Source organism: Eretmochelys imbricata, chromosome 3, assembly GCF_965152235.1.
Source record: "Eretmochelys imbricata isolate rEreImb1 chromosome 3, rEreImb1.hap1, whole genome shotgun sequence".
NCBI lineage: Eukaryota > Metazoa > Chordata > Testudines > Cheloniidae > Eretmochelys > Eretmochelys imbricata.
Genome location: NC_135574.1, coordinates 138,615,050 through 138,642,914, shown reverse-complemented (window position 1 = coordinate 138,642,914; position 27,865 = coordinate 138,615,050). Strand labels below are relative to the sequence as shown.

The 27,865-nt window shown below is 41.6% G+C and overlaps 1 protein-coding gene across 1 annotated transcript; it reads left to right on the top strand.

Moving 5' to 3' along the window:
• The first annotated feature begins 224 nt into the window (after positions 1-224).
• Positions 225-26,522, top strand: OPN3 (opsin 3). Its single transcript, XM_077811870.1, has 4 exons — positions 225-573; positions 20,192-20,511; positions 21,998-22,249; positions 26,259-26,522. The coding sequence occupies exons 1-4, from the start codon at positions 225-227 to the stop codon at positions 26,520-26,522; spliced, it is 1,185 nt and encodes a 394-aa protein (XP_077667996.1).
• The last annotated feature ends 1,343 nt before the right edge of the window (positions 26,523-27,865 follow it).

Genomic DNA, 27,865 nt, shown 5'->3' with positions numbered 1-27,865 from the left:
CGCCCGGCACAGCCGCACCGCAGCCCGCACGCCCCAGGCGGACCCCGCACCCGCGGCGAAGGGGGCCACGAGGGGCGGGCGGTGGCAGCTCCTCCTCTCCCTCTCATTGGAGCCGGCGGCGGCGGCAGCGGCAGGCGGTGGGATGAGAGGAGCCGGCAGGGGGCCGCGCCCGGCGTGAGCAGCCTCCGCCCGTGAGCGGGGAGCCGGCGGCCAGCCCCAGAGCCATGTACTCCGGGAACAGCAGCCACAGCAGCAGCCAGGCGCCCGGCCCGGGGCAGCAGGAGCAGCGGGAGGACCTGCCCCTCTTCAGCCCCAGCACCTACGAGCTCCTGGCGCTGCTCATCGCCACCATCGGCATCCTGGGCTTGTGCAACAACCTGCTGGTGCTAGTGCTGTACTACCGCTTCCAGCGGCTGCGCACCCCCACCAACCTCTTCCTGCTCAACATCAGCCTCAGCGACCTGCTGGTCTCGCTCTGCGGGGGGGCCCTCACCTTCGTGTCCTGCCTCCGCAGCCGCTGGGTCTGGGACGCGCCCGGCTGCGTCTGGGACGGGTTCTGCAACAGCCTCTTCGGTAAGGGGGAGGGGAGGAGACCGCACGCCCCCAGCTCCTCCTCACCGCCTCCCACCTCACCCCCCCCCCCGCCTATTGCCCACCTCCACCCCCCATTCTCGACCCACTTCCCCGCATTCCCCACTCGCCTCACCCTACTGCCCTCCACCACCACCTATTCCCCACCCGTCACCGCCTCCCACCTCACCCTACTGCCTATTGCCCACCTCCACCCCCCATTCTCTACCCACTTCCCCCATTCCCCACTGCCCTCCACCCCCTCACCCTACCGCCCTCCACCACCATCTATTCCCCACCCATCACTGTCTCCCACCTCACCCCATTCCCCGCCCATCACCGCCTCCCACCTCACCCCACCGCCTATTGCCCACTTCCCCCCATTCCCCACCCCACCCCGTATTCCCTACCCATAACCACCTCACCCCACTGCCCTCCACCTCACGCACACCCCTCATTCCCCACTTCTCCCAATACCTCACCCCACAACCCCCCACCCCCTATTCCCCACCTCACCCCTCCACCCACCTCACTCCACTGCTCTCTACCGCCATTTCCCAACCCCATTCCCCAATCACCACCTCCCACCTCACCCCTTTCCCTACCCACCTCACCTCATTCGCCTTCACCACCTCCACCCTCCATTCTCCATCCACCCACTATCAGAGGTGGATTAGGGGTTTGTGGGGCCATAGGCCAGAGCAAATGGGGGTCCCTCCACACTCTTTCTGCCTGCAGAATCCCTGAAGGAGCACTAGGCATGTGGTGGGAACAGGGTAAACCACTGTGCCCCAACCCCACTCTCCAATGGGAACACCAGGTAGGCAGCAGCTGTGGGGGGGGAAATTTTTCTGCCCCCGCTCCCCACAATTAGCTGGGACCCCTGGCTATGGTCTGTTGGCCCTGTGGCTAATCTGCCACTGCCCCATATCACCACCCACCTTACCGCCCTCCACCCACCCTCCCTACTGCCATCCACCTTCTTTCCCACCAGCCCTTCTCCTCTTTCCCCATCCCTGTCCTTCCACTTCCATTCCCCACAACCCTGCTACCATCCACCAACCTAGGTACAATCATCCTTTCCTTCATTTCACTTCCTAACTCAAACCTCCACCCACGCCACTTTATCCCCTTCCATCACCACCCTAGCCCATCTCAGTCCCGTTACCACCTACTTACACTACTTCTACAACATGCACTACCTTATCTCCAACTCCCCCATCTGCATAACCTGGTCTCATACCACACTCTGGGACCATCCCAAACCACCATCAATGTATTTTCCCCACGTCACTACTGACCTTATGCCATTTTATCTCTCCACTACCATATCCCTCCAATTTCATCCTCCTATTGATACTATTCCTTTTTTCCTCCAGCACCTGCCTTTCCCTTATTAGGTATCAATAATGTCCAGAAAGGCAGTTTTAATGTGAAGTCCTGGCAAAAAAGATGGTTTCCATGAAAAAGGAATGGGGGAAAACCTGCAGTCTCTGTTTACTGTGCTTTTAGTATGTAGGAGGCTACTGCTTGAAAGTTTGTTTTGTGTAATGACTAACATTTACAAAAAGTAAGCTCAAAGACTGGGACCTTCTGCATGGAAACGTACTTGTGTAGGGTAGATATTATAGTTTATGCCCCTTTTCGGTAACTTTTATTATCAGAAAGAAAACTACTAAAAATTAAGCAGGAAAGCTATAAATGAATCAGAGAAGTGTGCCTCAACATCCCCTCCTTGCTGCCAAAAGGGTCTGTTTTGTAAACATAGAAACCTCTTCAAAGAAAGTCCTTGATTTATTTGAACATTGTGTATCATCACTCCTAATTTGTAAGGAAAAACAAAACCTTATGGCAAAGGGAAAATTAATGACTTTAATGACACACCAGACACATCTCTGACCAGCCAGACAGCAGAGAAGTCTGAATATTATGGGGGCCACATCACAATGTCAGGAAATTTAGAAGTCAGCTAGGTCTTTGTCTAGAAAGTTATCCAAAACATGGAACATGTTTAGTTTTTTTCCACTCTCTGCATCAATTCTGAAGACACACCCTTCTTGATTTGTACTCTTGATTTGTCTGACTTGTTTAAAAAAATATATCATTAGTAACAAAAGTGTAATTTTGATGCTTCTCTTATCTTGAACGTTCACTTCACCCACATGAAAAACAAGTAGTAATGGTGTTTGTAGCATTCCTAAACTACTGAACACTGTAAAGTATGATTTTTCTATAGTGACAAGTGTTTCTGAAACCCTTATTTACATTTTTTAAAAAGACATGAATATCTTTCGTATTTTACTGTAAGTAATTTTTAGAGACAGTTTATGGAAGTCTGATAAAACACAGGTTGTATTCTATCAGTGCAGGCTGCTGGAAATAAGAATTTTTCTTTAGTAATTGATAATGTTGCAAAAAGATACAGCAATTGCTGTAAACAATCAGAAGTAGTTAGAAAGCCAATACTCGTATTTCAAGTTCTTATCAGAAATTCGTTGACACGTGTATAAAATACAGAGATGAAGATGCGGTGTACACAAAAAATATGCACCCGCTCTACAGTCTACCTCCAATAAGCAACTCCTTTATAAGATTTCCAAACTTCCCAATATAATTTTCATTTTATCTTCAGCTATAGTTAACCTGTAGTAGACAATCAATTTGGTGGTGGATTAGCTGATCACTTATGACTAGTTTCATTAATGCTACTAATAAGCATTTCCACTGTGCAATGGAGGGATGTTGTGGGTGCAAGATGCAATTAGACTGCAAACTCACTAGAGCAGGAACTATTTGCTTGTTTTGTATGGTGCTTAGCATGTTCCTGGGGGTCTTAAAAGTAAACCCATTAGTGCTTGCCATGATAGTAGGACAGAACCCTACTAGCTAATGTTATCTACATCAGTCAGGTATTTCAGACACTTAAAAAAACCAATGCATCTACCAGTGTTTATTTTGCATGTGACCTCATCCAGAGAGTTTACCATTAAATTTACTTAAGCAATTTAAAAACGCATTCAATTTACTATTCTTTTTCTCACATATTGCACTGACTTCCAACAGCTGTTTTTTTACATTTTTGTGTTTAAATACATATCCAAACTAAAATGCAAGATAAATGCATTATTATATATAGTTGAAATCATTTTCATTTCCTTTCTAGAAGTGTTAATGCCTTGTCTTTTTTTAATATATCCATACAATTGATTGCTACAACCCTCTCCCCCCGCCACCAACCCACATTCACACAAACAGAACCACCTGCCCACACAGAATTGTTCCAGAAATTCAGAAAAACTTTTAAGGCTGCATCTAGAAGCTGGGCCAGTATTTACACCACAGAATCACTGATGCACATAATTACTTTCCCCCTAGAATTTTCTTCCTCCTTGAATTGTGTAATGGAATCTGATACTTTAATGCATTTTGTTCAATTTCCATATAAAAACAAAATCACTTAACTATATGTATATATAAATAAAACCTGACTATCTTAATTTGAAGGTACTCTAAATTACAGCTAATCTGAATTTTGCTTTTTTTTTTTTTTCCCCCCCAATAACTGTAGAAAGAAGACTGTTTGTTTATAATCTAGACACACATGAAAAAGAACAGAATAGCCAGGCTGTATGTTTACAAATACACCAGTCACTTTAAAAAACAGGTGCATTCCAGACTACCCAAATTATTGAATAGGAAGAGTTTCACTTACACTTGCATTTTAGCGACTTCTAAGGTGGAACTCTGACTTTGTCAGGTGCACCATGGCATCTTTCTAAACGTGAATTTAGTGCTTAAAGAGAAGTTGCAAATTGACAGTTCTGAATTTTCTGAAGTTCATGTCCTTTTATAAATAGACCAGGTGCAGCCTTGCACATTCCATTCTCTCACTGTGCCATGGCATAGTGACCTAACAGGGTCATTTCTAGAGTGAACAGCTAGTTCAGTCATCACACATATTGAATTCTTGGCCTTGCAAGTACCAGTTAGTGTTAATTGTGGTTAGTTTTTGTGTTGTTGACACATGTCCACTGAAAACTTTACTCATTTCGCCCTGAACAACCAAAAGAGGTTTAGCTATAATCACTGTTTGTGCTCACATCTTAAATACAGACCAAGGCATTCCTCCCTGGCAGAATAGAGGCTTATTGCATTAGCTTATCACCTACAAAGGCCAGGTTTCAACTATAGTGATCTCATTATATCCTCTAGTAGAATTTACTACCATCACAAAACCACCACACAAACTTAGGGCTGACCTACAAATGGGATATTAGAGTTAAGCATTTGGGATTGAGTTATATTAACCAAGCAGACTGGAGAACATCAGCCCACTCTATCTATGCCTGCTTTGTGGCTTTCTAGTAGGACATAGTTACATGTAAATCCTCTCTTTTCTCATTCTTCACCTCTTGTGCTCACAGATTTCCCCACTGTAAACCTGAACTGTCTTCAGTTGAACGGCTCACATTCTAGGGTGGACACAATCTTAGGTATCAGAGTTATATTCTGCACTTATTTCTTCACACACCACTTGTGCACAAGTCAGCTTTGAAGTGCTACAGACAAAGATTTTCAAAAGTGATGTCAGGTTTCAGAGTAACAGCCGTGTTAGTCTGTATTTGCAAAAAGAAAAGGATTACTTGTGGCACCTTAGAGACTAACCAATTTATTTTAGCATAAGCTTTCATGAGCTACAGCTCACTTCATCGGATGCATACTGTGGAAAGTACAGAAGACGTTTTTATGCACACAAACCATGAAAAGATGGGTGATTATCACTACAAAAGGTTTTCTCTCCCCCACCCCACTCTCCTGCTGGTAATAGCTTACGTAAAGTGATCACTCTCCTTACAATGTGTATGATGATCAAGGTGGGCCATTTCCAGCACAAATCCAGGGTTTAACAAGAACGTCGGGGGGGGGGGGGGGAAGTTGGAAAAAACAAGGGGAAATAGATTACCTTGCATAATGACTTAGCCACTCCCAGTCTCTATTCAAGCCTAAGTTAATTGTATCCAATTTGCAAATTAATTCCAATTCAGCAGTCTCTCGCTGGAGTCTGGATTTGAAGTTTTACTGTTGTAATATCGCAACTTTCATGTCTGTAATCGCGTGACCAGAGAGATTGAAGTGTTCCCCGACTGCTTTATGAATGTTATAATTCTTGACATCTGATTTGTGTCCATTTATTCTTTTACGTAGAGAGACTGTCCAGTTTGACCAACGTACATGGCAGAGGGGCATTGCTGGCACATGATGGCATATATCACATTAGTAGATGTGCAGGTGAATGAGCCTCTGATAGTGTGGCTGATGTTATTAGGCCCTGTGATGGTGTCCCCTGAATAGATATGTGGGCACAGTTGGCAACAGGCTTTGTTGCAAGGATAGGTTCCTGGGTTAGTGGTTCTGTTGTGTGGTATGTGGTTGCTGGTGAGTATTCGCTTCAGGTTGGGGGACTGTCTGTAGGCAAGGACTGCCTGTCTCCCAAGATTTATGAGAGTGTTGGGTTGTCCTTCAGGATAGGTTGTAGATCCTTGATAATGCGTTGGCGGGGTTTTAGTTGGGGGCTGAAGGTGACGGCTAGTGGCGTTCTGTTATTTTCTTTGTTAGGCCTGTCCTGTAGTAGGTGACTTCTGGGAACTCTTCTGGCTCTATCAATCTGTTTCTTCACTTCCACAGGTGGGTATTGTAGTTGTAAGAATGCTTGATAGAGATCTTGTAGGTGTCAGATGTCAAGAATTATAACATTCATAAACCAGTCGGGGAACACTTCAATCTCTCTGGTCACACGATTACAGATATGAAAGTTGCGATATTACAACAGAAAAACTTCAAATCCAGACTCCAGCGAGAGACTGCTGAATTGGAATTCATTTGCAAATTGGATACAGTTAACTTAGGCTTGAATAGAGACTGGGAGTGGCTAAGTCATTATGCAAGGTAACCTATTTCCCCTTGTTTTTTTCCAAACCCCTCCCCGCCCCCTTCCTCAGACGTTCTTGTTAAACCCTGGATTTGTGCTGGAAATGGCCCACCTTGATTATCATACACATTGTAAGGAGAGTGATCACTTTACATAAGCTATTACCAGCAGGAGAGTGGGGTGGGGGGAGAGAAAACCTTTTGTAGTGATAATCACCCATTTTTTCATGGTTTGTGTGTATAAAACGTCTTCTGTACTTTCCACAGTACGCATCCGATGAAGTGAGCTGTAGCTCATGAAAGCTTATGCTCAAATAAATTAGTCTCTAAGGTGCCACAAGTACTCCTTTTCTTTTTGCAAAAGTGATGTGTGATTTTTGGATGCCAATTTAAGCCATTTTAAGACAGTTTAAAGTTGGTCTGATTTTCTGAAGGTGGTGGGTTCATGACAGTTTCTGAAAACCAGATCCAAAATCACTAGTTTTCAGTCTTATTTTAAACAGCAAAGTTGTTTTTACAAGACTGCTATTGATTATACTTTGAAGATAGATATCAAAATGCTGCTGTGTTCAACTAAAGCATATCACTACTATAGGATAGGTGTGGCATGTACAAAAAAAGACATTGAGACAGCATCTGCTTTTGTATGGCATATTGTAGTTTACCATGTAATTTCTGAGAGGTCAGTAAACAAATATAAGGATACTTATTTCTGTAGGGATTTTGGAACAGTGCACTTTTAAGAGTTCCTGTTTAAAAGAGCCTTTCTTTTAGAGAACTGTTTTGACAGATTGCATGTGTCTTAGCTCCAAAACTTAGACTTTGTCAGCAAACTCCACATTCTAAGGTTTTTCAGTCAGGGGAAAAGTAACAGGTCTTGGAACTCAACTCCAATGAAAGCTGACTGACTCAGGATCCAATCTGATCCAGGAATATACAGAGCTATTTGTTATGTATTTCCTGCAGTATCCTACTTTTGCATTAATTTTGGTTCATTAGCTGACAAGACCGTGTAGCAGTGGCTACTACCCAGGCAGTAATAGGTTGCTCGGGGCCTGCTGTTCACCATACCAGGTTCTCAGTCCGCTATTATCTTTGGAACCAGGAAGGGTGGCTATTGGTTTTGGAAAAGAAAGGACAAGATCAGACTGGAAGTATTCTGTGTGATAGACTCCCAAACTCTTAAATCATCTGCAATGTAGGACTAACTTTGTGCTTGTTTCATGAATAATAATCCACCCCTGGTTGATTTTTTTTTCTGAGCAGAAGCAAGGGGAAACTTACCTGTATATGTATTCACAATGGGGACTTTGAAAAGAGTGGGCATTTACACCATTACTGTGCCACCATCTGCAGGATTCCCTATACTTAGGGTGGGAAATAATATGGTAAATCTAATTACTACTCAAATTTTTAAGTGAATTTTACATTATCTTTCCCAGATCGTAGCCCCCATATAGTCCATTAAATCATAAGTGTGGAGCCACAGTGTTTCCAATATGATGGGAAGAGAGGTACTCCAATTAATAGGTGTATTTCAAGCTATAGGAGGTCTCCATTCTGATGGCTTTGTAGGAGCTCTGTACTTGTCCTGGTGAGCACCTCTGCCTGTGAGAATATGAACCTCCTTCCCCTCCTCCCAACCAATGGGGGCCAGTTTGGTAGCAGCTGGCATCTTAATTATATTTAGTCATAAGAGCTATATTCCTGAAGCTATCTGGAAGATTTCCTGTCTAGCATACATTTATCTATCCACGTGCTAGAGAAGATATGTGATAGCTGAAACACAAACCTTTTTAACAGACTCAGTGCCCATTAACTAAAGCAGGAATTTTGCTAAAGGACCACAGAATCAGAGAAATCATTAGATGTACATCTGGTAGCTTGTCATGAATCTAAAAATCTATAGCTAGTAGTGACCACCTGCAGACAAATTCGCAACTGCATATTAGGCTGTTTTGAAACCTAATATATGCAGTAGGGCCATGGTTTATTATCAGGCATAGGATTAGTCCTGTACAAGTGATAATACCTCCTGAGGTTTCAGAAAAATGCCTGATCCTCTTGCTACATACACAACTTCAGCCAACACTGATGAGGGTTATCCACCTATCAAAAATAGTATTCCCATAAATGTTTGCAAATACATTGAAATTTGTCTGAAGCAAGCTCTCAAAAGAATGATGAATTGGTTGCATACAGAGATGATCTTAAGAAAGGTTTCAGAGTAGCAGCCGTGTTAGTCTGTATTTGCAAAAAGAAAAGGAGTACTTGTGGCACCTTAGAGACTAACAAATTTATTTGAGCATAAGCTTTTGTGAGCTACAGCTGTGGCTCAGGAAAGCTTATGCTCAAATAAATTTGTTAGTCTCTAAGGTGCCACAAGTACTCCTTTTCTTTTTGATCTTAAAGGTATTTTTGAGGCAAGGGTGTTATCTTGCACAGATTTCACTGTCTCATTCCTAGTGATTTTAGGAAGTTCATGTAATCAGTTTGTGGGAACAGTACTCTAATTATGGATGGAAAGCCATGTCCTTACTAACAGCATGCTTTTTTATTGTAAAGATATATTTTGGAACATATTTTAAACTTCCAGCTCTTAATACCCATTTGTCTGAAAATATTCTTCCCACACTGTTGGAGAGATCACAGTATATGCAATAGCTAAATTATGGCTCATTAGCTTCACTGATCATTGGATTCTTGAGCTGCAGCATGTACAAATGACATTCCTTGAAAATTAAAGTCTGTTCTAAGTAGACCAGTTTATTAAAGGTGAACTGCCAAGTAAATATTACAATTGAAGGTTTTATGGTCTCCTCCACTAGTGTGAGGAATAAAACTAGAAAGTTTTCCCAGCCATTTTATAGCCTTTTCTCTCTTGGGGAATGCCTTGGAGAACAATGCCACAAACAACTCTTTGCTAAGGGTGAAATTCACCTAATTCAAACCCTGAAAAGCTTCAAATCATCTTGTACTAAATTGACAAGGAATTTTTCCTTTTTAAAAAAATTTAAGACAAGCTGAGTTTTTCCTTGAAATGTTAGAAGATGATATCCACTGCCAGAGACTCATCTGAAAGCCAGGTTCTGGTGATAGGCTGTAAAAAGTCCATTTGACATAGATTCACCAGCTATTCAATTAGAAGCCCTTCCATACCCAATTTGAGAGCATTTTGCCCTCCACTAACCTCTCTCACACTGTCACCATATGTTGCATTCATAGCTGTATTCCCACTGAAACTAATGCTATCTGCCAGACAGCTTCATGGACCTGTCCTTTCTTGCAGCAGCAAAGAACTTGCCAGATATACTCTTAGCTTTAGTCGTTTGTCTGAAGCAAATTAATTGCTCACAGGTGTGAACAGTGGATATTAATTCTACAATTGTTTGATAATAGGCCTCTAGACAAAAATATATTTGAAGTCTAAGTTTAATATTTCTTGAAAAGGATTTCAACCTGTTTAGCTTTGATTGAAGGAAATGCACTTAGTACTAAATATTGCTGAAAATCCTCAGTGATGCATTGTTGGTATCACCAAGAAATGTTCATTTCTTGACTTATATTTGTTTGCTAAATTAAACCAGCTCAGATAGGGATTGTCAAGGGGACGTAAAGCATCTTATTAGCATATTGTTGTTTCAGGTCTTTGACCAGAGATTGCTACCATTTGATCGCTGTTCGGCCTTTCGAATGGGTGGAGTCTGCAACTGAGTGTGGCTCCTCTCCCACATTTTCCCCCCGCAGAAACAGCATGAACTCCAGGTTGTGCTTTCACTGTATTCCGTATCCTTTTTATTTTAAATTCCCGCCACCATGTCCCCAACAATCTCCATGCAACAGTCTATTTACAGCACCACCAGCACTTTCTGGCCCTCTCTCCAGGACCTGAAGGGAACACTAGCCCTTGTGCCCCCCACCATTTCCTTCCTGCCTCTCTGTCAGCCTTGGGCTGATTGGATGGGATAAGGAACCAGTTTCCCAACCTGATTGTCTAATTACCCCATCAGCTTTCTCCAGGGGATGTAATTAACAGCTGAGTGATCAGAGTGCAGGCTTACCTCTTCACCCCTTGCACTCGGTCATAGGCTCTCTCTCGGTCTCTCTCGATGGGCAGGACACAAAATTCAACACCACATTTTGCAATAAGTCGGTGGCATCAGGACGTATATCAAGGACTGAATGGATAAGGAGAATGATGTCCTCTGACTAAAGTGTTAGTTCTGTCTGTGAAGAGTGGGAAGCAGGAATTCAGGTGCTGGGTGAAGCTGAACAAAAAACAGAATTTCTGTATCACGGGAAATACTGATATTTTGTCTCAACTTGGAACAAAGTCAATATCAAATTGTTTTTATAGAACAAAATGTTCTGAAAAATGTTGATTTGGAAATGTTGAACAATTTCACTTTCACATTTCCAATAAAAGCGAAATGTTTATATATTCCCACATTGAAATGTTTAGTTTGTTGAACTGAAATGTTTTGAGTCAGTTTGATATTCTACTCCATCTGCCTAAGTTTGCCCAACGCTGCCTTATGGGGTATTAGTTTAACAAAGTCTTTAAGCACTCCCAGGCCTGGTATCAAACTGCACCCCCAGGGCTTCCTCCCTGAAGGCAATGGTTTCACCCTTTCTGGGTCTGTTCTGGCCATAGCTCTCTATCTGGGCCTCTTAACAGTTCAGATTCCCTTCTGGGGATTTATCACTGTCTAATTGTAGGCCACTTCTCCAGTGGTCTATGGTGGGGGACCCAGACACCCACAGTTCTCTAGGTCTCAGCCCAGGGAGCCTAGAATAGAAGCCACGCATCACCATGTCCATTAAACAAAACTGCTTTTGGTTGCCTGGGCCACTTCCCCACAGCCCCAGCCTTCACCACTGTCTCACGCTTACCTAAGGGCTCTTGTACGGTCAGGCCCAGGAGCTCCTCATTGCTTCCCTGGCCCCTGCCAGCAGTGAGCTGTCCATGATGCTGCTGTTTCCTTTAGCCAGCCAGGAGCAACACCTGCACTCCTCTAGCTCCAGTAAGGAGCTAACTCTGGTCAGCACTGCAGCTTCTTTTATACTAGCCCGTAACCCTCTGATTGGCTAGCCCCTTGCAGCCTCCCCTCCTGATTGGCTGCCTCCTGCTCAGTCTCTCTAGACCACTTGGAAGACTTAGCTCCACTTCTCCTTTCCTGGGAAAGGTGTGGCAGGAACCTGAGGTCTCCAACAAGGGTTGACGTTTAGAAGTAGTGATATAGAGATGTGACTCCTGGGAAACTTGGTCTGATATCATTACATATATACTTCTACACCTTTAGATTCATCAGTCTACAACTGATGGGCTCACTTTAACTTCTGCCAACAACAGGAGAAAACATCTATGAAACATCAGTGAATTTGCGGTCTTTACTGCACTCAGATTTTCCTTCCAACTTGAGTTCTTATCAGACCTCCCAGCAAGTAAAATAACAACAATGGGTAACAATACTTCCTGTTATTACCCATTTTTTCTGCCTCATAGAAAGCGTGAATCATAAAGAATATCTTCTTAGACAGTAGGAAAGGGAAAAGAAAGACAGGAAACATATCTGAGTAATGGCGTTTTGGCAATTTTCTAAATAAGCACACTGAAGTAGGGGAACACCACAGGGAGAGCCCTGAATACAGAATTTAATAGAATCATCAACAAATTGAGGAATCTTCTCCCCTCCACAAAAATGTCTATTTAGTTTTAGTAATTCTGTGATTAGGATTTTTCCCCTCCTGCCCTCGCTTTCCAGTACCAATCAGTACTTTGAGAGTCTCTTAATAACTCCCACTGCTTAAAGGAGACGATGTACTAAATGCTAGTTCAGCACCACAGGGGAAGTGTGGCATTGAGGCAGACACAATACATATTGGAACAGTGCTAACTGCATTTGAAGTGTGGAATTGTTCAGTACTATATCTAGAGACCACTCAGGCTAGATTATCTCACAGGGAATAGGATCTGTGAAAAATGCATGCACATGGTGTTCGGCACAGTTATGAGCACTTTTACTCTGAAAAATAGGCTGACTAGCCAGCATGCCTCTAAATAACTCTCATGCACAACTATGCATAGAAACTTAGGAAAGAAACAGTTCATTGGACTAAATTTTTTCACAAAAATACATTTAGCCTGAAGAATTCATTCCCACAGTATACAGAGGCTAATCCACAGTATCGTGAGGCTAACAGTACATTTCAAAATATGAGACCATTTATATGAATAAGAATAGCACCTGGAATTTCACTAGCTGAAACATAATGACAAAGGCCATCAATCCTTGTCATAGGATCATAGAATCTTAGGGTTGGAAGAGACTTCAGGAGGTCATCTAGTCCAATCCCCTGCTCAAAGCAGGACCAAACACCAACTAAATCATCCCAGCCAAGGCTTTGTCAAGCCGGGCCTTAAAAACCTCTAAGGGTGGATACTTCAAGTTGTTAGCAGATAACCCAACCAGATCAGGAATAAATTGCCAACCCCTTTTATCTGTTTAATATTGCAGAATTATGCACTTTGTGGGGTTTGACAGCATAGACCATTATTTGAGAGTCAGGTAGACAAACAAAACTAAATCCTCTTTGTTTTGCTTAGACCTGTCTATGCAAATATGGCTGGAAAAAGAGGAAAGAATTCTAGATTATTAGTGCTCAGACATGGCTAGTGTTCGACTAATAAGAGGCTGATAGAGTTCAGCTATTCATAGTTGGGTAAAGCATGTGGTGCTGCGTCTAGGTGCCTTGTTCCAGCTTCCAGAAACAAATTCTTTATTCTCTAACCTGAGGATACAAATATCATCCTAAATTAAACTATAATCTGATGCAGATTTGTGTTCTGTTCAAACATCAGGGTGATCATGGATCTCTGTTTCCCTGGGTGGTTTTTCCAGAAGTATCATGTCAAAAAGACAGGGAACTTTTAACTCCTGGGGTGGATGTTCCATTAAGTCCCTTTTCCTGTCACCATATGATCCATCTAGTTCAGTATCCTATCTCACATAAATTTGCCCCCATGGGAAGGTGAAACTCAACTGGTGCAAGTTCCTCTGAAGCACAGATGAAGCCAGCAAATCAACATTTTTACATTGCTGAAAACATATTCCTTCATATGAAGCTCTTACCTGTGATCTACCCTTTGCTCCATCAATCCTGATGATGCAAGGATTTAGCTTTAGTATTTGGCAGAGATACAGGAGTGTGTATTGGCTATGGAGACTTAATTTTTAAAATGTAAATTAAACTGTCCTCTGTCTAATGAGAAAATTTGAAAAATACAATGCACTGAAGATAAAAGTATAGTTGAAATAAACTGAGCTGAAACCCAGTATAAAAAGGAGAATCTGGAGAGTGAAAGCATTCTAAATATTGTAGGTAAATTAAAAAACAAAAAGTTAGGGGTCACATCCTTACACAGACAAGACTTCCATTGACTTTAGTATGAGTTTTGACCGAGTAAAGACTACAGGATTAGGCCCATAAACTCTTTTTACAATGAAATATAAACAACTTAATTCAGGAACCTCATTGATGATACATCAGGAGAGAATTTGGATGTAATCTGTAAACTAAATGAAAAAAGCAAGCACTAAATTTAATGAATATGTAATTGTAAGGATGAATGCAATGTAGGAAAAGTTACATGTGATTTTATTTTTAACTGCATATTTGAAACCACTTATTCACTTCTCTTAACTACATTTTACACCAAAACCAGCAGATCAAAAGGATTAATTTATATATATATATATATATAAACTTACTTTGAGTCAACAGACCAGGTTTCAAGGGTAAGCTGATAGATATACACACTGGGTTCTGGGTTATCCAGAAAGTAACTCTGATGACAGATGTACATTCTGGAGATGCTGATAGTGCCTTCACATTTAAGGTTGCTTTCCATGTGCACTTAAGCAGGGCTTCGCTCTTTTTGCTTTGTATGAAGAACCTACTGCAAGTGATCTTTGATTTAAGACTGACTTTTCTAAAGATCCTCAAGTAAATCTGTTAATATGTTCAGGAATTAATTAAAAGTGAGACCTTTAAGAAAACTTCTATTTGTGTCATTTTTGGGGCCTCTCAAATCAATGGCTTCTTACTAACCCTTCAAACCACTGGTGATCAACCTGTGGCCCGCGGGCCGCACGCAGCCTAACAGGATAAACCACTGGCAGACTGCGAGACAGTTTGTGTACATTGACTGTCCATAAGCGTGGCCGCGGTTCGCCGTTCCCAGCCAACGGGAGCTGTGGGAAGCGGCAGCCAGCACATCCCTGTGACCTGCGGCTTCCCGAAGCTGCTATTGGCCACGAACAGTGAACCACAGCCACTGGGAGCTGTGGATGACCGTGCCTGCGGATGGTCAATGTAAACAAACTGTCTCGCAGCCTGCCAGTGGATTACCCCGATGGGCCACATGTGGCCTGCAGGCTGCAGGTTGCCCACCACTGCTTCAAACTCGCTGTATTGTTAAAACTCACTAAAACGTCTAGAAATAGGTATATTTGAAGAAATTAGGTTATTATGAGGTTGTAAGTAAGCAAAGTTAACAATTATTCTTTACCTGTGCCCTCCCTTGTCATGTTTGATTATCTTGGTCACTGAATACATTTGATATCAAATGGATTACATCTAAAAAGAAGTCATGTTTCTGACCATCAAACTCCAAGTAACAGCAGGGAGAGATATAGCTGCCTCACTGGTTGATCATATCCTAATGGATGTACAAATTTCAGCAGCATAAATCTTTTCCAAGATGTCACATATGCCCCAACTGTTGCTTGAAACCTTGGGTGAAACCCTGGTCTCCCTCCATGTCAGTAGTAAAACTCCCATTGACTTTAATGAGGCCAAGATTTCACGCATTGCCTCCAAGTTACATATTTCCTTTTAGGCTTCACTAAACAATCAGTAGAAAAATGCCATTCGGAATATGTCTACAGTGGAGCTGGAGGTGTAATTTCTGGCTTGGATAGACATAGCCATGCTACCTTTGATCACACTAGCATAGTAAAACTAGCAGTGTAGCCATGGCTATGTAGGTGGTGGGACAGACGAGCTGCCTTGAGTACATACCTAGGGTTTCACATTGGAGCGTACTCAGGGTGGCTAACCTGTCCTGCTACCTGTGCAGCTGCAGTTATGCTGCTATTATTAGTACACATCTGTCAAGGCTGATTCTGCACTCTGGCACTTTGAGTGCAGAAGGTGGGGGCCCACAAGGATTCTAAAAATTAATACTGGCCACTCCAGGCTTGTATTAAACTCCCAAGGTTACAGCTTTTCTCTGACCTTGGATTGGTAAATGCTGCCAGCACTCAAGTGCAGAACCCCTTTAAAAGCCCAGGAAGGCGCACTTGTGGGGTACCCTCAAGCCCTTTCACCACCCCCACAGGGAAAAGCTGAGAAAGGAAAACAAAGAAAATTACCTGTTGCCCCCAGCTAAAGAAACATATGCACAAACCTCTTAGGACGCCAAAAATCCAATCCTGTTTTTAAAAAAGGTAAATTTTATTAAAAACAAAAAGAAAGAAAATACATCTGGAACTTAGGCTTTTGCTAGATTTAAAAAACCCACTTACAAAAATTAAACATCAACAAGAACCTTCTTGAGGTCCAGCTTAAACGTTACAAGCAAAACAAAAAAGCATTTGGGGTCAGCACAGAGGAGACCAAAAGCTAATAAGAAATAAACCTAATTGCCTCTTTCTAGACATATTCTGATTTATGAGGTGGTTTTAGGTATGATCTGATGATTTCCATACCTGACAAAAAGCTTTTTACAGCATAGTCCCAGCCCTGTCTCTGCTCTGTCCCCTCTGCAGAGAACAACAACAGAACAGACAAAGGGAAGTTTTTCCCAATTTTAAAAAGTTCTAGCCCTCCCGTTGACTCTCTTGGTCAGGTGCCCACTCTTTTCCTTTTACCTGTGGACTTTTTTAACCCTTTACAGGTAAAGCAAGTAGAGAACAGCTACTAAGGGGATTTTATAGCTAACTGGCTGGCTGGGTGTCCATAAAAGGGAGTTACCCCCACACCCCTTTCATTTATCACAGCATCAGAGCTAGCTCAAGTAGGCATAACTGGAAATTACATCTTCTGCTCCTGTTTAAAAATACCTTCAGTCAACTGGAGCAAACCATAGAAGCCTGATCGGCTTAAGAGTGGCAGTACCAGAAAAAACAATTCCATATACAGCTGAAGTTTCCCTCTGAGACTAAGGCCCCTATTATTTTTTCCTTCTAAAAGGGTGTTACACACATTTATGTAAGAACAATATGGTGCACTTTAAATAGTTACAATCTGTCTGTGTGTTTATGTTTCTAGGAGAATGTTGTCTGTTGGAGTGGTTGCCAATGTCGTGAGGTAGAGATTACGTTGCATGTTACAATGAAAAAGTCACTCTCGTGGACTCTAGTTCTTGTTTCAACTTTTCATATAAATAGTCATTCCAACAGAGAGTCTGTGGTTGAGCCATGTATGGAAAACACACTTGACCTAAGCAAGTGAAAACTGATTTGCCTAAGAGATACACCTCATTAGATGTCTGTATGAGGAATGATTGATTCGAGTGGGCACCTCACTGTATGTCTCCACTTTCACATTTCAGAGTAAAGTTTGTTTAACAATGTATTTTGAATATTGTCACTGAGAAGAGCATAGTCCAGGCTAATGACAAGAGGTAACATTTTCAAAAACACCTATGTAACTTAGTGGTCTAAAGCTCCTAAGTGCCTCATTCATTTCTGAAAATGGGACTTAGGCTCCAAAGTAGAGCTGAATGAATAATTGATATTTTCTATTCAGCCACTAAACAAAAAAACCCAGAAGGTTCATTTGAACTGACACTGAACCTTTCTGTTTATTTTTTTCCTTAACAAATGAAAAAAAAATTTTTTGCCCAGGTCAAACAAAACTTTTTGAATGTCAGTTTGAAACATTTCATTTCAAAACAAAACATTGATTTAAAACAAAACAAAAACTGGTTCTTTGCGCAAATGTTGATTTGAAACATTGACATTTCTGAAGTGTTTGTTTTTTCAGCCAAAAATATTTGCCAAATTCAACCCAAATAGTTTCCATGCTCTGAAAAATTATTTGTTTTCAGCAAATTTACTATTTGTCAAATTTTTGTTGCCCAGATTTACTCCTCAGTCACTTAGGTGACTGAAAACTTTACCCAAAGCCTCTTCTAGAATTACTTAATCTAAAATGCAGAAAGTTGCAACAGGTATTTCAGCATTTTCTGGGGAAGGTACTTAAAGAACAGCATCCCCACATCATTTTTGTTTGTTTTGATGGTGACTTCTCCATCCTCATCAAAAACTAAATGCCAGACTTCACAGAAATGGGGGTGCGGAGCACCAGAGTCAAGCTATACATGGGCAATCAGATTATTCCACATTTCCCTGCACCTTGTGTAGTCACTTACAGTACAGCAAAATGAGTGCCAATAGTTACCATGCTAATTTGGTGATCTTTAAATTGACACCCATGTTGCAATGGTGTGAGTAGCTGCACAATGTACAAGCAGTGGAGAATCTGGCACACATGTTTTTGTTTGGCTGGCTCTAGTCCTGGGGATGTAAATTGTGTGTCCCCTATGCCTTCTTGTTGCTGTGTCCTATCAGCACAAGATGAGCCTCTGACAGATATGACAAACACAGGCATAACTTGAGACTATTGTATCCACTCTATAAATGTTATCTGTATCTCAGAGACAGGGATCATAGGCCGCTGGTTGGGAAGGGTTACAAAGCTCCACCCAGTAACTAAAATCCATATGATATTAGCATACAATCCTTTTCTAATTCCTGATCAGCTCTTTTGAAGCCCATGCTCTTCAGTGTAATTTGTTCTTGATCCCGAATCAAATACGCTGCCCTGAAGAACCTGTCATTAAAGAGCTTTCTTCCTAGTTGTCCAGAGAACCTTCTGTATCTTCACTTCCCTCTCCTGCTCTGATAAAAGCTACTCTTCTTGCAAAGAATCCACTGAAGAAACAAATTGTGCAGGATTCAGGGTCAAGGCCACGTGCCTGGTTTTCTATGTGCTAGACACCATTGTCTAGTCCTAGCTACCATCTTCCTTTTCTTAATGATGAGTTTGCAGATACCAGCATAGAAAGGAAGTTCTCATACTAAAAGAGAGCTACCTTGTTTCTACAGAGTGTCTGGTGTTTTCTTCTTCCATCGAGCTTCAATCAGTTAATGTTCATGAACCCCTCTCATTACTTCTAAGGGAGGTATTCTACTACTACCACCACCACCTGCATTGATTGTGTACCTTCCTTACAGCGATCTTAAAACAATATCTTACTAACATTTATTAAGCCCCCCCAGTACTCCTGTGAGGTAACCAATTAATATTATACCTGTTTTACTGATGGATACTTTGACACAGGATACACGGAGGCAGAGACAACAAATTACATCTACCTTCAAACATGCTTATTTGCTCCTCTAAAATTAATTTTAATATGGTGCCTGCTGAGACTACTGTTAACATCTGTTATATTGGTCATCCTTAAGGCATAACCGTTTCCCAAAGTGAAAAAAGTTTCAGTGGTCTATGATTGACTTTGAAGATTTTCTTCAGGGCATAATGGGTTTTCCCATTTCAGGGAATAATAAGACCTGAATGTTCAACAGTCTCACAGCAAAATAAAAGCTGATTTTGATAAATACAAATCTCCATGCAGAAAACAAACATTTTTTGTGCATGACAAAATATCCATTCTATTAGAAAGGACATATGTAAATTCTATTAGAGAGATTTGCATGAAATAAATACATTTGTCTTTAGGATTTGCTGTTAAGAGAAGAGACACACTTGCTAGATCAACAGTGGTAGCACAGGGCTTTGTTTGACTGAAAATTGCACTATGTGAACAAAATAGACATTGATCATTAATTTCCACAACTCATGCAGAGTCAAATCCTGCAGTCCTGATTGAGGCAAAACTCCATTGAAGAGAATGAGTCACAACAAAAGTGCTGGTAGGATGTACTGTTCAGTACTGACCTTAATCTAAGGCTCCTGTCATGCTGTATTCATTAGAAGTGTGGGCTTGAAATGTGCCCGCAATTCAAAAGAAAAATATGGTGTTGAAACTCCCACTGTAGCTTCTGTGAGAGTTCAGCTGTCAAAAGTTGGAATTCTACCTAGTCATGTTGTTTGGGAGATTTAACTGTGCCTTTCAGAACATTCAGATGTTTTGATTGCTTTTACATTTATTCTTCACTCTAAATTTCCTGGGTTTCTAATAGGTGTGGTGGTTTACAACAGCATTTCTTTTATGGTGGTTTTACCCTTAAATGTACCTGCAACATTAACTCCCACTTAACCAAGCTGTATTTATGACTATATAAATTAACCTGACCCTTCTTCCTCTTTCATATGCCACGCATAGGCTGTGAAGTTCAGAAGTTGCATAGCAATCAGATTCTGAGACCCTTACTCGCTTTGAGTAGTCCCTTTGAAATCGATGGAATTATTTGTGGAGGGAGCTGCACTCAATAGGCTTAAAGATGTCAGAATCGGACCCATAATGTGTAGTTTTTCAGTGACTGATGAGAGGTGGTAAGCTTCCCCTGCTGACAGACTACTAGTGGGATGACAATATATTCATGACTCTCTACTTATTGGTCACAATTACCTTTCTTTCCTTTATTTCTCCTTACAGGAATTGTTTCCATCATGTCCCTCACCGTTCTTGCCTACGAGCGCTACATTCGAGTCGTTCATGCAAAAGTGATTGATTTCTCTTGGTCCTGGAGGGCCATCACATACATCTGGTTGTACTCGTTAGCTTGGACAGGAGCACCCCTTCTAGGCTGGAACAGATATACACTGGAGATACATGGACTAGGTTGTTCAGTGGACTGGCAGTCAAAAAACCCCAGTGATGCCTCCTTTGTGCTCTTTTTCTTTCTTGGTTGCCTAGTGGCACCTGTTGGGATCATGGCCTATTGCTATGGCCACATTCTCTATACAATACGAATGGTGAGTTGAAACAAGCAAGCAGCATATGCAATGAATAATTTCAGTGAAAAGGTAAATGAGTAATTGGTCTCTGGAGATGTACATAGTCCCCAAGTTTTATTAATAAGATATCCAATGCAAAGTTAATGTACATAAAGGGTGGGATTTTTCATGCCAAATTTCCATTCATTTTAATGGGAATTTGGTATCTACATCCCTTTGGCAACTTTGACAGTTTCAGCCTAGAGTACAGTGCTCTTTATCTCATGTAGTATGGGGCAGCATGGAGAATCGTGTACAGTAGAACCTCAGTGACAGACACCTCGGGAATGAAGGTTGACCATAACTCTGAAATGTTCCGTAACTCTGAACAAGAGGTTATGGACTTCAGCCACAAGGGAAGGGAGTCAGGGCTTCTGATCCTTGGGGTGCCAGGTTTCCTGACAGAGGGCTCAGGGCTTCTGCCCCATGGGAGTACTGGGGCACAGGGCTTTAGACCTGGGGGGTGTAGAGGCTTGGGGCTCCCTAAGGCTGTGTTCTCAGCTTCAGCAGGTGCCGGAGCTCTAGTTATGGGGCGAGCACTGGGGCTGAAACTGGCACTCCCCTCGTAGCTAAAGCACTGAGCCCTGATAACCCCCACAGGGCTAAAGCAAACAATGGAGCTGCAGGACTGAAGTTCGGAGCCCTGGAGTTCCCAGCAGGGCTGAAGCTGTGAGGGGAGCCATGAGGCTGAAGCCCTGAGCTCAAGTGCTCCCCTCTGGTCTAAAGCCCTGAGTCATGATGCTCCCAAGGTCAGAAGCCCCAAGTCACCCGCGCCTGGGACCCTCCCCTCCTCACCCCCTGATGGGTGCAGCCCCGACCCCCCCTGGCTGAAGCCCAGAGCCCTAGGGCTAAAGCCTGGAGGCACTATCGTATTTGCTGGAATTTTTTTTGTCTGCGCTGCTGCCTGATTGATTACTTCCAGTTCCACAGGGTATCCTGTTGATTGGTAAGTCCATAACTCTGGTGTTCATATCTTCTGAGGTTCTGCTGTACTGGCAATTCTCATGCTATGCATAGTCTATATAGATAGATAGAAATAAATCTCCAGAATTGTTCTTTCAGCACCACCATATTCATACAAAATTTGAGAAAAAACAAACAAACACAGTCAGAGACCAGAAACTTTCTATGTTAATGGATGGGTGCATGTTAGTTTCCTAAAATACTTACGTTTTAATGAAGAAAAAGTAATCGGAGGTCATTTGATATGTCATTCTTCAGCACATTCATTTTCCTGTATCTCCTCAAACTATATCTGCACCTTATTGACTACACATCATAAATGAGCAGGAAAACAGCATACACACCTGTTCAGTTGCAAAAGAACTAAAGAGTCTTGAAATGGGATTAATAGTCTCTGCTCCTAAAAAACTGTAGGCTAGGGAATTGAGAATTAACAAAAATTAAGAAAAATTAAGCTATTCATTGCATTTGTTTTCAGCCTTTTCCCTTTTCCCCCCTGCAGCTTCGCTGTGTTGAAGATTTTCAGACCATTCAAGTGATCAAACTCCTAAGATATGAAAAGAAAGTGGCTAAAATGTGTTTTTTAATGATCTCCACATTCCTTATCTGTTGGATGCCTTATGCAGTGGTCTCCCTTTTAATAGCTGCTGGCTACGGCAACCTTGTAACTCCAACAGTGGCTATCATCCCATCTTTCTTTGCCAAATCAAGCACAGCATATAATCCAGTCATCTACATCTTCATGAGCAGAAAGGTAGGTTAATCACAAACTTACTTACCTGAGCAGTCAAAGGAAGCATATGGCACAGCTGTGAGGATTATAGTGGATATGGAATCCAGTTTTCAAACCTGAACACTTAAATTAAGGGAAGTTAATCACTCTCATTAGCAAAAGGTCAGAAATTGGCACTGAGGTGTCCAAATACCCACCCGAGCACACAAATATGGAATTATTACATCACATCCTCCCCATGGCAACGTTGGCAAACGGGGCGAAAACCAGACTCTTCCATTCCTCTCTGTCATTTGCTGCTGCTTCCATCACAAATATGGAAACAGATATCCAAACTTTAGGTGTCCAAGTCTGAATGTGTTTAGCTCAATATGTCCTTTAAAGCAGATCAGACTGGAAATGTATCCAAACTGTACCCGTATTGCACCCAGAACTTTGGTGATTCAGAGGAAGTTCAACCCAGATCAGAAGCATCCCAGAACTACAGCAAGGCCTCTAACATCCATCTTTAATTTAGAACTGCTATAGCAATCTAATGACAGGTTTCAGAGTAGCAGCCGTGTTAGTCTTCTTATAGCAATCTAGCTGTACTGTTACAGTTTAGCAGGTTGCTGCAGTGCTCAGGTTAGGGTCTCTGAGAGACTCTAGATTGGATTAGAGAAATAATGATACCTAACTCTTTTATAGCACTTTTTTTATCAGAAGGTATCAAAGGAGGTCAGTATCATTATCCCACTATACAGATGGGGAAATTGAGGCACAGAGAGATGTGATTTGCCCAAGGACACCCAGGAAGCCAGTGGCAGAATCAGGAACAAAACCCATGTTTCCTGAACCTTAGTCCAGTGTTCTATCCCCTAGACCACAGTGTCTGGGTTTTACTATGAATTTAAATAAGACTTTTGAGATTTCATTGCAGAAGCATTCCACTAGAGGTATGGATGCTTTAAAACAAAAACAAAACAAAAAAATAAAAAAACCCAAACACAAACCACACATATTTGACTAAGGAAAGTTTTACACAAAGTATTGATGTGACACTTTCCTGAGTTAACACTTATATATGAAAAAATAAGTGTTATTTTAACCAAAGGTATGTCCATTAATATATTAAGATAAGGATGTTCACTAGAGCTGACTGGAAAAAACAGATTTTTGGTAAAAAAAAAAAAAATGTATAGATTAAAATTTTGTTTTGTCACAAAATGGGGCAAAGAGTCAAAATTTTGAATTTTGTTCATGAAGTTTATTCCAGAAGTTTCTTTGGGCTAATCAAAAGGTTTTGTTAAAATAAAACAGCAACAACAAAAAAACCCCACACATTTCATTTTGACTTCAACCTTTATTTTTTTATAAATAAAATACAAAATACAATATTTCTAATTTAAGTCATTTCAAAAATCAAAAAACATTCTGTTCTGAAAATGTCAAAAATGTTTTGACGTTTTTAAAATATTCCATTTTCAATTATTTCAAAATGAAAATATTGTCAAAATTGACATGTTCCTGTCGAAAGTTTGCTTTGCTAGTTTGGCATTTTTCCAATGGAAGGATGTTCACTCAGAATAATTTGTGAATTGTAGCGAATTGCATTTTGGAGCAATTGAAACAGGGGAACAAAACAGAAAACACTTGCTTTGTATGAGAAAATGGAGATTTAATTTTAATAGGCTTCTTTCCTAGTCTTTCTTCTGAGCATTAGGCTACTTCTCTAATGGCAGTAGCCAACGTATCCAAATAAGCTTTTACAGGACAAAAGGGAATGGAGATTTACAGATCAACATATTTATAAAGACACTTGTGAGGAAGCTAGGCATCTCTATGAAAATTCACTTGTATCATAATAAAGATAACCACCACTATGAAGCAAAGCATCATTTGGCAATAGCCTGCACATTGCAGCCCATCTAAACAAACTTCCTAGTTTACTTTAAGCAGAGTTTCAATACAACAGAGTTCTCTATATACACAAAGTAGCATAATGTGACAAAGAAAAGAGAAGTGTGAATGTTTTCCGAAAGACTTTCCCTGACTTTTGGTTACCTTTTAGAGATGAAGTTTTCCAGGATCTCCCACTTGGTCTTTGCAGTTATGTACATAAAGAACATTTGGAACTGAGTGATTTTGATGTAGCAGATCTGACTAAATCCCCAGAACACAAACTGATTCCCAGTACAATAGAATAGCAACCACATAAACCTGAAGCTCATGGGGACCCATCAACTGAGTGACATTCTGTAGGGTTGATTTCTACATGGGCTTAATTCATCCCAGACATAATGTCTAGAGCTGGTGGGAAGTTTTCTGACAAAACATAACTAAGTTTCATTGGAAAATGCCAATTTTCTAGCCCAAAATGTTTGGTAGACTCTACTGCAGATAAGACAAAACGTTTGCCGAAACACAGCCATGTTTCCATTGGAGATCTGCTGGGGTTCCAGTGTGAGCAGCCCCATAGCAGAGAGCCTGGTTGGAGTCACATTTCCAGGTACTGTTAGGCTCACTCACACCACTCTGCAGCAGATGGCTTCCCAGCCCCTCAATTGGGGCTGAGTCTCCAGGAGCTGTCAGCAGAGCCCTAGGGATCATTGGAAGCAGGCTGTCTACCAGGCAGTATTCCTCAGGGGCACAAAGATGGGGAAATGATCGCAGAGGGTAGCCCCTAAAAATGTGGAGGGGTCAGCCACCAAGGACTCTCCCACCCATATCCTGAAATTGAAGCGGGGGTGCTGGGGCTTTTTCAGAGCGTGGTTTTTGTGGGAATGCCCAACCATGATTCCAGTGATTTCTTTAGATCCCCTTCAAGATGTTGCCAAATTAATTTGTTTTGTGTTAAACTGGTGAGTTATCTCAGGGATCAAGTTCACTTTGAGTTTTTCAGGTTTGTGAAGATTTGGAAGTACTGTACACATGTTCTCATGGTGAAAGAAACCATATTTGCCACATTTAACACAGTTCTACTCTTGGAAGCCTTAAAATTCTATCTAATCAGGAGAGTTGCCACTGAGTATCTTGCACTACATATCTGTAAAGTAAGTTCACATGTATCATAAGTGATTGTGGTTAAAATCAGGCAGACAAGTGCAGATCACATCCCAGATCTAAATCAATTAACGGGGGGAAGCATTTAATAGTTTTCCTTCCCACTACTATTTTTACTCAAAAGGAAATTAGTTAGTTCATTGTTGCCAACGATTGGAATGCTATTGCAAGTTCATAAAATTTGGTGTTTAACAAAGTTCCAGTTTCTGGAGCCACACAAATCACAAGAGAAACTCGGATTCTTTTATTTTTTTTTTTAAATGATTGTAGAGTAAAAAAAACTTACCATTATGAACTCTAGAGGATCCAAAATCTTGATTAAGCCAAATTCATGATTTTTGCGGTACCTGACTGATGATTGTTGAATATTTGAAGTTGGCACTATTGAGTTCATGAAAAAAATTATTAGAACGATTCTAAAGCAACATATGCTCATATGCACAGTAACCAATCCCACCACAGGGTGGCTCTGTGAGTGCTGTGGTACACCACCTCCCCTCCAGAGGGGCGGTACTGTACTCTGTAGAAAAGAGCTCAGAGACAAGCATTGCAGGCTGCCTTGCCCCCTCTCCATAGCCAGTTCCTAGGCGATTGTGCCTGGCCTACTGCCCTTACTTGCATGAAGCCTCTCCAATTAGCTCCCAGTCTCTCATGAGTCCAGTTCCCTGTTCCCTCCTTTTCCTGTTCTCTAGGGATTATGGAGCCCTCTACTGGCAACATATTTAACTGAGTAACAGCGATCTCAACTGGCTTGTTGTTCCCCTCCAGCTCATTTGAGTGTGTGGGGTACATAAGGAGGAAAGGTACCCAGTAATGAGCCAGTAAATTCATTGAACTACTCCTGATAATTGAAAACCAGTTGGCAACTACAGAAACTGGTATAACAATTCACTGAGAACTACTTGATACACTTGTCATCACTGGATGCATTGTGTGAAAGTGAGAGTTTTGAAAGGTGTAACTTAAGTCTAATTTTTCCTCTTTGCAGTTTCGACGATGCCTTTTGCAGCTCTTGTGCTTTCGCCTGCTAAGATTCCAGACGACCATGAAAGAAATACCAGTGTTAGGGAATGAAAAGCCAATAAGACCAATAGTTATGTCCCAGAAAGCTGGGGACAGGCCAAAGAAGAAAGTGACTTTTAGCTCTTCCTCAATCATTTTTATCATCACTGGTGATGACACTCAGCAAATGGACAACAGCAGCAAACACAATGGCACGAAAGTAAATGTGATCCAAGTAAAGCCACTATAAGGGCTAAGCTACAACATGTGTCAGAACCTGAATGGACTTTAGCCAATTAAACTGTTCGGTCATCTTCTTTGATGATAGTGTAATGAAGAAAGCACTGTCCTTCAGCTGTGAAATACTGAAGCAATTCAGTGGGTGAAACTCTGTGAACAGTTTAATCATGGTAACAGTATAGAAATATTTACATTTGTACCCAAAATGTTGCTGGACTCTGAATTTTTTAAAACATGATCAATCAGCATTCCTTGCACCGTAGACTTACCAGGGAAATGCAGGGAGTTTCTGAAGTAGGACTTGGGTTTGCTGACCAGAACCTGATCTTGACAAAAAGAGTTGACTTTCAAATTGCCTCCTCTACAGTCAGACACAGTACAAAGCCAGTAGAAAGCTGCCCTTTGTTTAGTCAAAGTTGTCCTGTTGTTGTTTTGGTGCTACTCATTAGATGCGCTTAACCACTCTGAGAGGTGTTCTGGAGAAATAAAAATATATATTTGTAGAAAAAGGAAATAAAAGGCACTGGTGAAGAGATGACAAAAAGGAGAGTATCCAAAATTTTACAAACCACTACATCCTGCTTTAGTTTAAAAAACCAAAAAACCCAACCATCCAAAAAACAAAGAGAGGAAAATATAGATTAGCAGGGACTGAAAACCAAACCAAACCCATACACACATTTATCATTACATGGAACAGAGGCCCTGACTACTTTTTGATAATTAAATCTGCTGTGATATTTTTGTGAGAGTAGCAGGAGTCAACCCAGCTGCTTCTGCTTAAATTTCAAATCTGAGTGATAACTTTTCCTTCTTAAAATGCACTCAGCAGAACAGTTACAGAAGTTACTCTGTACTTACCTTCGTAAAAGGTCATGGGAATTATTGCTGGCACAAAATAGTTGCAGTGCTGCACTCCAGAGGTAGCTGCATTTCAGCAGTAGCCAAGTAATTCCTGTGTTGGTTGGGCTAGAATCAATACACAGGACATGAGTCTCCTCTCCACTACAATTAGTTTTACACCAGTGAATGGCACATAAGTCTATGGAATTTCACTGCTATGTAATGGAGTAGAGAATCAGGCCCACGGACTCCCTGGACGGGTGTTGTTTTAGGCCACCCCTTCAGCACTTGCTGCCAATAGGGCAATATGGAGCCCTAAATATAGCTTGCAGCTTCTCCACTCTGATGGAAACTGGAGGAAAACCAGACATTGGGGCAAAGGGATCAGGCTGGACACCTGTCTGCATTAGCAAGAGTTGATCTGGCCTGAAAGAATTAAGCTCTCAAAGTAATCAATAGGGACCATAAACATAAGTTCTCAGCAGGAGCCTGATTCTTGAAGATACTGAC